Source organism: Panicum hallii, chromosome 9 (assembly GCF_002211085.1).
Source record: "Panicum hallii strain FIL2 chromosome 9, PHallii_v3.1, whole genome shotgun sequence".
NCBI classification, from domain to species: domain Eukaryota; kingdom Viridiplantae; phylum Streptophyta; class Magnoliopsida; order Poales; family Poaceae; genus Panicum; species Panicum hallii.
The window spans coordinates 63,095,243-63,109,613 of record NC_038050.1 but is presented as its reverse complement, the minus strand read 5'-3'; the positions used below and the strand labels follow the sequence as shown (position 1 = coordinate 63,109,613).

Sequence of the window (14,371 nt, the reverse complement as noted above, 5' to 3'; positions counted from 1 at the left end):
CTTCCTGAAATGCAATTTAAATTATCTACTGAACTAAATGCTATTAATATAATCTGTATTGCCCGTAGCAACGCACGGGCGTGAACCTAATCCCTTGAAAAAACACATACAAAACATGGCTTCAAATTTCAAAATACTCAACAGTCGGCATACAGGAAATGAGGAAAATACATCCAAAAGCACTGTGTGCATTATGGAAGAAAAACACAGTTTTGAAAGTACTGTGATACGCCTTGCATTGGTCAATGGAAGAGGCAGAAAAATATAATGAGGACCGCACAGCAGAAAATACATCACAATATTCTTTATCTATACGGTGACAGTACGTGTGCATACATTGAGTTCTCCTAACATATTGAAAAACATCTTAAACAAACAAGTAAAATACTATAAAATCATGAAAAGCAATTTCGAGGGAAGTTGCATTAATGTTTTTCTTCACGAAAAAAAACTTGTAAATTCGCCAACTTTGAACAGTGCCAACCTATATGCATCAACTTTGAATCTGCCAATATATACTCCAGTTCACAACTTTAAAAGCGTGGGCTCAGTTGTGCAAAAAAGCAGCAACCAACCTATACCCTAATTCCCAGCAGACTTATTCATCGCGTGCGAAAGACTAGCTACACATAATTTCATTTAACACATATGTTTGAAGAAAAATAAAAATATAGTTCGCAAACTAATTATTCAAATAAAATTTTGATTATACATTTTTATCCTTACAACGAGATTTTTAAAACTAGATCACATTTAATTATATATAAATTATATTTTTTAGAACATTATTTTGTTCTTATCTCATCATCGGAACATTCTATTTTGTTTTTAGATCATTTGTTATTCGAAACAATTTTTGGACTATTTGTATTTTTTGACAGATGTTTTATTTTGATTTAGAACACTTTATTTTATTTTTAAACATTTTGTTTTGTTCTTGGATTTAGATTGCAGGACACGTGGGGCGCCAAGCAGCAGGTGGGCCGGCCTTGCGATTGCAGCGCGTCAGTCGTGCCCGCTAGTAAAACCTCCCCTAATTCCCCGCCCACTCGAACTCCGTATTCGCCAGATCAATCAATCCCCTTACCGGCGACGACGAGCCCCGCGCGCGTCGTCCCCACCGGCCACCCGACGCCATCGCCATACGCAAGCTCCCAACGGCATCGCCGTCACCGGAAAGCAACATGCAACCCTCCTCATGTGCTCGTGCTCCTTCACCTCCTCCGCCGCTCCATTTCACTCCCACTTCGCATCCTCTCGCCCCACAACCCGGACTCCAACCGACCAGCCATGGCCCCCGCCGACGCCGGAGACTTCCTCTTAGACGAGGACGACGACGATTTCTTCGGTGAGTACAATCCTCACCCCTACCGCGGCGGCTACGACCTCGCCGCCACCTTCGGCACCCCTCTTCCGCCTTCCGCCAACACTTGCTACCCCGTCTCCTCCTCTACCGCCGCCACCGTCCCCAATGTCCCCTCGCCGCCTTCGCCCACACCGGAGCCGGAGGAACCTTATGGCGATCAGGAAGCTCCGCGGGAGCCGGTGCACGAATCCCCGGAGGTGTTTCCAAACGGGGCGGCTACGAAAGGGAAGAGGCGGAGGGGCGGGTGGTGCGGACGCGGCTTCTGGAGGAAGTGCGTGCGGGGGTTGGATTATGTATTCGGCTACAAGGACCCGTATGTGGAGCAGTGGATTGGGGTGGACAGCTACATGGTTCATGCGAACAGGAAAGAAAGTGGGGAGGACGCCTTGGCCTTGGAGGTTGAGGTGCCGGCACCGTCCGTGGGAAGAGTGGAGCCGCACGATGGCAGCGAGGAGCTGGTTCAGGGCAATGTGGGTTCCTGCTTTCTATATCCATACTTGCTAACATCTTCATTTTTATCTCCATACTGTATCAGCGTCAGGTATCATGCGTGTGGAAGTATATTTAAGTGCTATGTTGGAGGAAATTGTTTATTATGTTGTGTATGTAAAGTGTACAGACGGTTTCTTCCATTATATATGAGAAAACTAGCTCGAATTTTGTGTTCGTTTTAGCGGTATTTTTTGCTGGTGCTTTAACCTTGTGACTGAATTTGCATGCATTTTAATGTGCTGGGATTACAAGGATATTGAAGTTTGGTAGGCTGCATTTTTGTCTCCTCATATGAGGAATGATAACAGTTCAGATAAAAAGTACACTCTGCGGATCAATAAATCACAACTCTTAACAGACTGGCTTCTTATCTCAGAATGACCCCCACAGAAATGCACTAGAAAGCTGATCATGATACTATCACTGATTTGTTAAAATATCTCATAAGCTTGATTGTGGCAATAATTTGACTTAACTGAATTAGGCGAATGGGGATTTATTTATTTTTCTTATGTGTGTACATTCCTCATTTTTACGTGTAGTACCGTAAATGTTCTACTGTGATTCTAACTGCTTGTTATTTGAAAACAGGACTTATCATGGCATAATAACTACAAAGATGATGCCGATACTTATAGCCAGTCCATGTCTAATTCGTACTATACGCCTTCTTTTGCACAGTCTTATGGCCTTCCTGAAGTTTTTGGCAAGCCAGATTGGTTTCCAAATTTCAGCTACTCTGAGTCTCATCGAGTAGAGGAATTTCAGCACGAGGTACTTTTTCCGAGTAGACAATGTGAACTTCATTGGATGTAAACTTTTATTCATTATAACTAGCATTTATGATTCCATAAAACATCATCATATGTAGATAGAGACAATAATTAAAAACGAATAGAATAAAGTATTCTGCAAGTATTTTTTTAAATTCATAAAAGGAAGTTTTGCTATTATTTTATATGCTTACAAGAGACCATGCTGTTTGCCTCAAATTTGTATGTGTTTTTAGTTTTGGTTTTGGTTCAATTACATCTTATTAGTATCTGATGTCATGCTTTTTTATGCAGGCATTGTTATCCTACGATGTTGAGCACATGATGTCTGGTCAACCTGTTCATTGTTATAACCATCATTGCTATAAACAACCACTAAATATCCAGGTTGAATCCCCGGAACCAGATTCTTCTCAGAGGCTGGAGTATTATGAGGTTTGTTTAGGCATTTGATTTCCAGCTTAGTTATTAGGAAGCATGACAGTCTGGGTAAATGTGCATTAGGAATTTGGCCCCTTACAGTTTGCTTGCCTGGACAGTGAGGTCCATTTTATTCTTCTAAAGTTTTCCAGTTGTTCAAGTAACCCTTACAGTAAAGTGAGAAAAAGGAAAATAAAAGTTTTGGGAGCTATTTGGACAGCTGAAAAACCTCACTGAAGTAAAATGGCCTTTTTCCTTTAAAGTAATATACTTAATGTTCCTCCGTATTGCTTTAATTATTTTCTAAGATATGTTTGGTTCTGGTGCAGCATTTTTCAACATATTGTGGCCAAAGTGATGGCCACATTTTGGAAACTCCGGCATATGCATACAACATTCAGTCCTATATGCCGATCTCTGGCATGCCAATCGAACCTTTTAAGCCATCATGGTCTCAGAATTGGGGCCTTTCTGATGCCTGTACGCAAGGAAATGCTCTTGAAAACGATGCAGTAAGTACATAATCAAAATGTGATACATGTCTTTCATCTGGATGCTTAGCTTTTTTCTTCGTCTTGAGCCTTTTTCTCAGCAAGAGTTCTAATATTCAGTTCTACTCTCTAATAATCTTTGCAAGTATTTAGAGTATTATTCAATACTTTTTCTTGATGAATGTTCTCATGGAAAACCTGTAATTTAGATTGCATCTAGGACGCACTTCAAATCTTACCTTGGTTGTCAGCAAAACCCTTCCCAGTGGGGAGCGGCTCTCTTTCTCAAAAGAAAGGAAGGTCTTGCACCCCTGGTGCATAAGCAAGCTAAGAAAGAGAACCAAACAAAGCATCTTCCCTCCTAACGTTGATAAGGAATGACAATGTTAGCAAAGGATACATGCCCTTAATTTAGCAAGTCAATTTGAATTCATTCTGGAAGAGACAAGAGAGTTGCATATTTACAAACACAACTACTATTGTGAAAACCTGAGCTTAAGAGTGGCACATTATCAGTAGGACCATGTTTAGGGTAATCCCATGCTTTGGCTCTCCACAGCTTTGCCCAGTAAGATTATGGCCTCGATCTCCATGTGATTCTGCATCTCCAAAAGTGCCAGGGGTCACGAATAGAAACCAGGATTGTAGGATTGCAAATGTAAATAGGCTCTTTCACATATCTGGTAGTGTGAGATCTTTTTGGAAGCTTCTGGTATGACTTGATGGATCAGTTTCTTATCACATGGCAAGGTGTCAAAATCTTGTGTTTTATGGTATAGCACCTAGTCTAGAACATCACATAACGAAATTGTAAATCAAATTTACTCAAGGATGTGTTCAGAACTTCAGATCATGTCTGAAACGAAAAAACTGTACTTATCATCTCTGTATGTTGTGAAGATTTGCAATTTGTCTTCTGTTTGACTGAACATGTCGCAAGTTACCATGAGCCCGAGCCCCGAGCTAAGAACTGTTCTCTAGCACACTTTTCTGATGAGTATGTCACTCTTTTTTTTTTGGCAGCATTCTCTAATGTCTGGTGAATATGGAGGCATCGGAAGCTTGTTCATTTCCCCCTTCTATCCTAGAGAGACAGAAACGTTTGAGTGGGGTCCTAGTGATGAGCATGCATCCTTTCAACATAACTGGCATAATTTAAGCTACCAGAATGTGTCCATGGATGGTGTTTCTCTAATTTCTCAACAGGTAAGGGAAAAGGTGCTAGCTAACATTAATGGGTCATTTCATCCACGTGCAAGTGGATCTACAACTATTTTGAAGATAATGAACATGCTTGCCAATGTTAATTTGCTGATTTGCTGTTTGTTGCCGTGCTTCTTATTTTGAGTGTAGTTTATCTGAGTGTGTGGCTTACTGTGTGCTGGTACTATTGGGGAATTTGCCGTTTCTTCGTAATTAACACTCACCAGATATTGTGAATCAGCATCCATTTTTTTTTCTGGCCGAGAAGTAGGGAAGTATGCAATGCTCTTTTCGAAGTGTTGATTTTCTTGTCTGTCAGAGTATCAGTTATGATGTATGCTTGGACGCTGATGCTGTTTTTTTAAAAAAAATGTTTAAAGTTTGCTGAATTCTACTTAATAGCTGTTTTTTACTAAGGCTAGCATTGCTTCATTCAACCAAATTAATTCATTAATCTTTTTCTAGCAGTTAGGAAACTACTTCTTTTGCCCTGAAATGGAGTATTTTACTTGGCATTTGTTTTAAAGTAACTGAAAGGAACTATATTTCATATGATATGCTGATGGGCCTTTTTGTGCGGGGAGGCAACAGTTTATAGTACCAATGTGTTCCATGCACGTTCCTGGTGTTGTGTTACGTGTTACCACTGTGTAATGTAGTACTAGTACCTGAAATTTATTTCTTGAGCCGTTGGTTTGTGCATCGGTTTCCTATTTGTAGCACGTGGCATGCCTTGTTTTTTGGTGTTTCAAGTTCTTTGTGAATATGAGCGAAACCTAATTGTTCCCAACATTTTACCATATTTAACTTTGGTCTCTGTTTACCACATAAATCTTGCAGGCTGATGATTCCTACAGTATGAATGATTCCTTCTGGCCTTTGGGGCATCAATCGGCATACAGTGTCTAGTTCATGTTGTAATGTTGTCTCTGGACAACTAATAGCGGCAATATTCATGTATACTCAGCAAAAATATAAATAAGCATTTATGTATGATTAAGAGATTATTTAACTAAATCCTTGAATGTCAAAGAAAATAGCTGACTTCACTCATTAATAAAATTAAATTTGTATGCTTTGTGCTACTGTTTCTAGTTTTTTAATTTAGCAAATTGTTCACAGTTTATTTTTCCCAAGACTTGTTCTTTGCTTGCGGTTCTGGCTGAGGTTATCAGGTCTGTGTTTGGGAACCAGATGGCTCAATCTCTCTATTTCAGTGCTATGCATGGATCTCTACATTAAGTATATCACAGAAATTCCAGCATTGTTTGGCCTAATGTGTTATCATTTGTTGAAGAGCTTGATGGTTCTTCCATTTCTAAATGGCACAAAAGGGTTAGACCGCTTATTAGGATTTTTCTGGTTGTTACTCCTTTGTTCTCCTTATGTATGTTGCAAGATAAGTGAGGTACCTTATCAATATGTCCTTTGAAGTGCATGTTGTGCATGTAACATTACTTTTACTGTTACTGCATTGGTCCGAAATAATCCAATTTCAGGTTATTGAACTTGCCTCCAAAAGCCCATTCACGAGGGATGGAAGGGTTCAAACTTCATAAGGTTTATCATTGTCCATAGCCCACGCAGAAGTCAGAACGCACTCTAATGCTCGGTAAGAATTGAACTTTGCCAATTGATTCCTCTCTTAGGTTTACTGATTACAGTTCCCGTCAATTTGCAATTGTGCTTAATGGAATAGTTGGCACTTGGCAGTTGATAATTGGGATGAAATACTGCATGTTACTGGGCCCCTTATCCTGACCTGGCCCAATGGATTTTTCTGCTAGGGCCTTCTGTTGGAAATAGAAGTGCCAACATATTCGCAAAACACTTCCAACCTGGGTGTGCTTTCCTCCTTCCCAAAATTTTCACATACTATTTTCCTAAGCAACTCATGACACCAAATGGGGTCACTGTCTCACTGAGTAATCCACAGAGGTTAGTTTTGCACTCACTTTATTTCCCCGTTTCCTGGTGGATGATGATCAAACGAACTGCAAAACCCACCAGTGTTTGCTACAAGAATATACTTTTATACCTTTCTGCTCTGTTTTTTAATAATTCTGCTTTCTTGCACCCACATTCCTAGCTATTGTAAAGTGGTATTGTCTTAAAAGGGTCATGTTGCTCCTGCGGAACAGATATAATTGTATGCTCAGATGGTAGTATCATAAAGCTGTGCACCCAGATAGTGTCTTTTTCTGCAATGGTCTGGGGTAAGGGAGTACTAGATTACGGAAATGGACGATCCACTCATTTGGTGTGGATTTTTGTTTGATTCACCCTTCCAGTAGGAATCATGGTCTACTCTATTATATACTGATCAGCTGATATTAGCTTTTCCTTTGGCCCATATGTTGTTTCGTTGAGTCGGTGTAGACGTGTAGCCACATCCGAGGCATGCATGATGCACCAGATTTGCCCTGGAACTGTTGCAATCAATTAAAAGCCATTATAATTGGTGAACGAACAAGACAGCACTCATGCTGTAGTCTCTACTGTGCTCTGTACATCCGCATTATAATTGCTGAAAATACCTTTACCGTCTACAGGTGAAAATGCCTTTACCCCATGGACTGTGGTGAAAGCTACTGCCGTCCACAACCAAAAGATACCTGACAACCGGAGGCAATTCAAAACAGCCGGGTTGTCTTATCAGCTCATCCTATCTGTATTCAGGTGAGATCATGAGTTATTTTTCTTGAACTCAAGCTGTCGAGTTCTTTCTCTTTGCAATACTTGTGCATATCCACTTGTAATGGCATCTCATAAACATCCCTGCCCCTTAGCAAAGGGCCACAAGAATGTATGCCACCATGCAACTAAACTAAGCCTGATTGAATGCAGAGCCATATTAAACCACGGCATCCATCCTTTTCTTAGATCAACTACATGCATGTTAATGGTAGGGGCCTTCGTTGCATTTTAGGTCCGCCGTACAGGGACAAAGGCACCAGGCATTATTGTTGAACATGTAGGTCCATATGATCCGGTGGCTCTCGTCGGATACACTTGTTAATTAGTTCAATTATTAAAGAAAGAAGCATCGGTGTGGTTGCAGATTATAGACAACAGACAAAGCCGTCAGGATATTTGAATTTTGAATGGAGAGGATAAAGAAATCTACACAAAAAGACCATAAACTAATGGGAGACAAATGCAACTAGGCATGGTCACATCTACCTGAAAGTCTTTCAAGGCCGTGATGCAAGGAGTTGTCTACCTCAGAGAAGGGCTTTCCTTAAAAGTTAAAATGGAAAAAAAGAGAGTAAAATCGCCATGTGCGACAGCCTTCTCATGAATTGTGAAAGGTGTGCTTCATGGTTGCTTGCGAGCTTGTGAAAATAGGAAGTTTTTTTTTTCTTTTTTGAGAGCATGTGGGGATCAGGTAGAATAAGCAAGGATGTTTACCGTTCCTCTTTTGCTAGGGGAAACGCCTGTAGTCTCAGCCATATTCTGAAACAGATATTTTTACTGTGCAGGAGGAATGGAGGTGATGACTGGGCCGATCCCTGCCCGAAATTTCCGGCTGTGACGAAGAAGAATCCAGTTGGAGGCCACATGGGAAAGCGAAGGGAGGCTTGCCGTTTGCTCCGCTCCATTTCCGCCGTTCTTCTGCCAAGTTCCCAGTGACCCACGCGCGCACAAAAGAAAAGGTTGCCCGTTTGGAAGCATATGGCCTGTGCCGTGTCGCCTCCGTCGCTCCGTGGATCGCAGCAGAAGCCACACCGCACATGCAGATGCAGGTATGCATGACCTCCCCAACTCCACTCCACAGCCTCTCTCCCATCCCTTGCATGGTGCAATCGTCCCCTGTTTCGCCTTTCCCCTGCGCTCTTTGGCTCTTGCGCTGGATGCACTCGCGACAGCCTGCCGCTCCCTGAAATGTAGCTTTGACTAGCGTAAGGGGAGGAGCCTCAGCGTAGCACGAGCAGGGTGGTCACAGGAACTCGCAGGGCGGGCCTGGCGGGTGGGTGCCTGGGTGTTGTGGTGCTCAGGGGAGGGTAGTCACACTCACTCGCCATGGGGGTACTGCTCCTTTCTGGCTTAGAGGTGTCTTATTGGTGAACAAGTTTGGCTGGGCTCGCCGTTGTGGTTGGGACAATGGGAGGTAGGAGTCCGCATAAATGGTAGCACAAATTATAGTAAGACGCCAGTCCAATTAAAAGATGGCCACTCTAGAGAGTAGCTAGAGATTGACACAAATTAAGGCAAGGAGATAGGATGCTTTATGAACATGTCATGTCATGCTTCTGTTAAACTTGCAACCTCTAAACCTGAGGCTTAGCCATAGCCCGGCGGCCGGCGCTGACTATGTTCCGATACCTTTCAAACCAGATGAACTGTCAGTTGCAGAATATGATTTAGTTCCACTGGGATTTGGTGGTTAATTACTGTCAGTCAGTAGTGTGTGCTATGAATGGGACTAGGCACTAGCTGAAAGAAACATTGCTTGAATTCCAACCTGGTCAAGCTAGCGTAGTCATTTAAATCTTGAGAAAACATACAGGGTCGGTCCTGAAAATTATCCCATGTTGTCTAATTTGCACAAACTAGCTGACGTGGCACGCAAACACGTCATCTGACATGGTACACATGGCAGTAGTACTGTAGTAGCAATGACCGTGTGCACTTAAGTTTTTCCGTCAGATAAAAAGGTTACTTGAACTATTTAATCGAGAACTATCAGTTAAAAGGGTTAAGGTGAAAGTCAATAGTAAATTGATCTTCCCGGCCCTTGGTGTCGTACAGTACATTAGTCTCCAGACCCCCAGAGCACTTTGTCCCATCTTGTTCGGTAATTTTACCCACAACATCTAGCAGCTCTCTCTCATTAAGCATGCTTTCTACCTATTTATGCCTGATTTCTACCTACGGATGCTCGATTTCGGCAGATAGGCCAGCATCAGGCAGACGAATTAAAACAACGGAGAAACACACGAGTTCGAAAAGGAAAGCAGGCATTCAACACCTCTACGCTTTCAAACAAGACGCATGGTTGGGTACAACGAAGCATACTGCAGACCCGTCTCCCAAGCTCACGCCCATTTGGCCACTTCCAACTTTAGAGCAGGTCAGCTCAGCTCAGCCCGAACGCTTCCCCTTGTTCATCGGATCCTGATTCCTGAACGCCCCGCTTTCGTGCACGCACATGACGTGCTTTCCCCTGCCCCAAAGCGCCCCAAAAGTCGAGTGGACGGGACGGGCATGCATGTAAAAAACCGCGACGCTCCCCAGTCTCACCCCCTTGGCTTGGCCCGTGACCGCGCGCCTCAGGGTCATGGCGCCAGCAGTATCATCCTCTCCTCCCGGTATCCGCCCATGCATCTCAACTTTTATGATTGCCATCCGGATGCGGAGCGAGGACAGGCAGCGACTGGGCACCGGCACATGGCGCTGAATCACAGACGAACTGCCGAGGGGGCAGGCACAGCCCCAGCCCGGCGGTGCTGCTGCGCCGAGACGACGGCATCGGCAGTGAGCAGAGCAGGGGCCCGCCCCTCCGGCCCGGCGCCTCCCCCTCCTCTCGGCCCTGGCCCTCACGGTCTCGGGCGGCGACTCGCTCGGCCTGACGAGTTCCCTCAACCCACGCAAGCCTCCTTTAAAAGGCGCGGCACGTACCCGGCGCCCCCACCCCCACGCCGTGCGCCCTCGCGTGCGTGCTCCCTGCCTTTGCAGTGTTTGACGTGATGTAAAGGCGGGAACAGCGGCGATGTGTCGCCGCCCACCCCGCTCGCCGCTCGCCAGCGTCGGCGAGCTCGGGCGGTCGCCGGTCGACGCAGCCGCTTCGCGACGGCCGACGGGGAGCCAGAGGGCAAAGGATCCCGACGAGTGTGGATCGATACCATGCCGGATAGCTATTTGGGTCGTTTAAGGATTGGGTTCTCTCCTCTCCCTTCCGGCTCTCGGCATGCCTTTGGAATTTCGGAGCCAGACAGATTTGAAACAGGTCGTTTCGAGATTGATTTTGCCTGTCGATTTAGGGCAGCTCCAGGCCGGCGATAGAGGGGAGGGTGTCCTGGAGGTCAATCATAGCGGCGTAGATCGAAGTTGCATGCGCAGCCATGAAGCTGCGGGCCCTACCGCCGGCCGAGTCCCTACAGCATGCTCTCGCTAGCTAGCTACCCCGGTCCTGACTGTCTACGCCAAGCGCCAAATCTGATCCTGTTGCTTCATGAGGAGCTCCGGAACGGCAATAGCGTCGTGCGCTGTCGAATGGAACACGGGCTCCGGCCTCCGGTGGCTGTATCTTTTAGGCAAACTGATGGCGGCGATCATCGTCCCTGCTTGTAGAAATTCAGTAGTACGTGGGATGGTCATTGTCAATCAAGGATACAAAGAAGAAACTTTGAGAAAACTAAGCGCGCGGCTAATGAGAGCGTAGCCAATGCCCCAATGATGGTGGACCGGCTGCAAAGCAGGGGCGGGCCCAGGATTTGGAATTTGGAGTCCGGGTATTCAAAATTTTTAAAGGGTGAATTTTTTTTGGCAGCCTAAAAGTGCAGATTGGGGGTTCAACTGACCGCCGCTGCTCATCTCTCACTGGTTAAGATTGAACAGTGTTTGTTCCTGTGTCCCTCTATTTTTGGAATACCACTAACTGCATTTGGCTTTCATTGCTCTAGAATTGTCATGAATTAATGAGCAATCGCCAATCAAAATTGCACACTGCTCACCATTATTTTTTCAGAATCGCAGAGGCTAGAGAGGAAAAGGAAAAGTCGAAGAAATGAAGAAGAGGGCCGCGGGCTGCTGGTGTACCACCTACGCAGCTCAGGCCTGGCGCAGCTGCGCGCGGTGCCCAGCCGCCGTGCCGCTCGGGTGCCGCCCCTGCCCGCTGCCCCTGCCCCACCGCCGCCCGCCCGCTAGCCACTAGCTAGGGTTCGCCGCCGCCGCTGGCCCCGGCGGTAAGAGTCGGGAAAGGAGGGGGCAGTTTAGGCTATTTTGCGCCGGTTGAGGGGAGGGGAGAGTAGTTGGGCCGTTTGGGCCGCCGCAACTGGGTCCGGAGGAGGGGGAGTAGTGGGCTATTTGAGCCCAATACGCAATTTAAGATTGGGAAGCATGTTTGGTGGTGTTATTTTCTATTTTTGATACATATACATGTTATGTACTATGTATATAATTTTTTTCCCAAAAATTTTAGGTATCAACCGTACCATGAATACATGTGGGGCCCACCCCTGCTGCAAAGGCAGGCTTTCATTAATTCAGTGCGAGAGGTGGGCGCGTGCTGCTTTCTCCCCCTAATTCTGAGCTTAATCGGCATCATGAAATGCACATCAATCAATCAGGAGAAAGTGTACTCATGCGTGCATGGCCATTGAGTGCAACATGTACGGCAACCTACACGAGAGCAAAAAAAAAAGGAAAGTGGTTAAGATTCAAACAAGCTTATGCATGTAGATACAGTAAGCTTGGCACTTGCATGTGTTGGGTCATACTAGTCTACTGCTCCTAATTTCCCTTGTGCAACGACACGAAAGCTTTGTTCAGTACTAGGAACTAGATCTTAAGACGATTCACGTGTGCTCTGTGCAGATCTACTTCCGGTCAAGAACAGATGTGCACAGCTCTAAGCCTCGGACACTTGTCTTGGAATCTTAGGCGAGCTGTCTGGGATAGATGGAGCGCTCAAGAACAAAGATGCCACACACATAATTTCGAAGACCCGTTTGAGCGCCCAATGGACGCGGCGGCACCTGATAATCACCTCCTTCAGAGGCCGAAGGCCCCATGCTATGGGAGGATTTTTCTAGCCGGGTAGCGGAGTGCACCCGCCTAATCCTAGTTTAGAATAAATTTGAGGCAAGCCAAGGAATGTTTGATCTAGAGGCGTATGAACACGAATAGTATACACGGATTTAGAGTGGTTCGGGCCGCCTGAGCGTAATACCCTACGTCCACGTGTGATGTATTGCTTGTAAGTTTGGGGGAGGAACTCCTAACGCTGCGTGAGTGTGAACCTCTGTGTGTGGGTGTGTCAACCTTTGAGTCCGTGTGAGCGTGTCTTATAACGTGCGCGCTCTCCCTTTTATAGTCTCAAAAGGAGCGCGTACACTGAGCGGGCCCAACAGGTGGATCCGGCGACATATTAAATAACGTATACATTGGAGCCTTAATTGTCTCAGATCCGGAGATCTTCCTCATCGGCCTCCGTGTGTATCCTCCGTCTGGATACGGTTTTGTGCCGTCCTACTAGCATAGGGTCTGCTGCCGCTGACATACGTAGAGAGAGTCATGTTGTCGATGTAGAGTCAACTCCCGCTGATAGTCGATGGGGCTATACTGACCTGCCGTGATATAGCCTTTGCGCACTGTAGCAGCGCATGTTGTGGCCTTCCTGCAACAGGTCATAATAACTCTTTGTCCACGCGTGCGGCGCTGTGATGTGACCATACGTCCCTCGCACACGCACGCGGCGCTGTGATGTGACGCGCCGCCTCGGTAACTGGCGGCTTATCGTAATGTCACCCATACATGCCCAACTTGTCACAAGGCAGCCCATGTCCTGTCTTGGGTGCGCGCACCCCAACCACCCGCATTTAATGCGGTAGTTGAGCTGGCTTCTCGCAGAAGGCTGGTATCCACCGGACACGTGGCGGTGATGGTTTAGCGGCCGCTTCCTCAGGGGCACGTGGCGGCACCGGACCCCCTCCCAGGTGGGATGGGAGGTCCGGGCCCCCCTGGCTGGCCCTGGCGCTCAGGCCCTCTGGGGGTCTGGCTTCCACACGTGGGGGCCCAAGACCATCCCGCGGTGGTCCGGATCCGTGGTAGCTGTTCCTGAGCACCTCGTCCTTGCGGGCACATGGAGGCACTGGACCTGCTAGTACGTGGGGGAGGTCCGGAGACCGTGCCCCCAGTTGTCAGGCCCGGACCTTACGCCCTGTCGTCCAGAAGCTTAGCGCGAGGTTACGGATAACCTCGCACCCCTCAGGCTGGATACACTAGTAGAAAATACCCCTGTCCCAACGTGTACCCTTGTCGAACAAGAGAGTGTCATTATTATAAGCACGGCTAGAGGAAATCACTCCCAGCCCTCAGCCGGTTAAGTGCGCGTACGGACGGATCGCTTTGGGAGGCCAAAGCCGTGGTGCGAGCCTTGCGACCGGGCCCCACACCGGTGCACGTAGGCATCTGGCCTGCATGGACCATTGTACCCCGTGGAAATAAGAGCGGCACATGGCGCGGGCGTTCAAGTGGCCCACGCCGACTGTCCTATGGTCGCCTCGCAGCTCTACCATGTTGGTTGTTCCATGACACGCAAGAGAGCGAATGAGAGAAATGAGGAGTTGTTTGGTAAAGCAATCGTCTCATGAGCCACTCCGTCATGGTCGAAGATATGAATTAATTGTTCGTTTATAAGGTGACACTTTGACTAATAATCTATAAAGGTATGTTACTTTAAGTAGAAAAAAGATTATATATTATGAAAGTACTTTTTTATAATGAGTCCAACAATGTCAATCTTACTTTGTCAACCCATATACTTATGAAAAAGATTTGTATAGGACAAACCAAGATGGATTCATATCTTAGATAGGGGGATGTACATTTTTAATATTACGCAATGGTGAAATCTGTGCTATTCTAGCTTGAAAGGGGAAACTTTGGAGGACAGAGTTGAT

General features: G+C 46.1%; 1 protein-coding gene and 1 long non-coding RNA gene across 2 annotated transcripts; both read left to right on the top strand.

Annotated features, from left to right (window-relative positions):
* The first annotated feature begins 1,006 nt into the window (after window positions 1-1,006).
* On the top strand, window positions 1,007-5,826 carry LOC112876431 (uncharacterized protein At5g39570-like). Its single transcript, XM_025940545.1, has 6 exons — window positions 1,007-1,836; window positions 2,450-2,632; window positions 2,926-3,066; window positions 3,381-3,563; window positions 4,566-4,748; window positions 5,586-5,826. Exons 1-6 carry the CDS (start codon window positions 1,291-1,293, stop codon window positions 5,652-5,654), a joined length of 1,305 nt encoding a protein of 434 aa, XP_025796330.1. The 5' UTR covers window positions 1,007-1,290; the 3' UTR covers window positions 5,655-5,826.
* A 1,481-nt stretch (window positions 5,827-7,307) lies between these two features.
* LOC112877879 lies at window positions 7,308-11,800 on the top strand. The gene is made up of 3 exons (XR_003225579.1): window positions 7,308-7,424; window positions 8,228-8,491; window positions 11,437-11,800. It is a non-coding gene; the product is annotated as an uncharacterized LOC112877879 (long non-coding RNA).
* The last annotated feature ends 2,571 nt before the right edge of the window (window positions 11,801-14,371 follow it).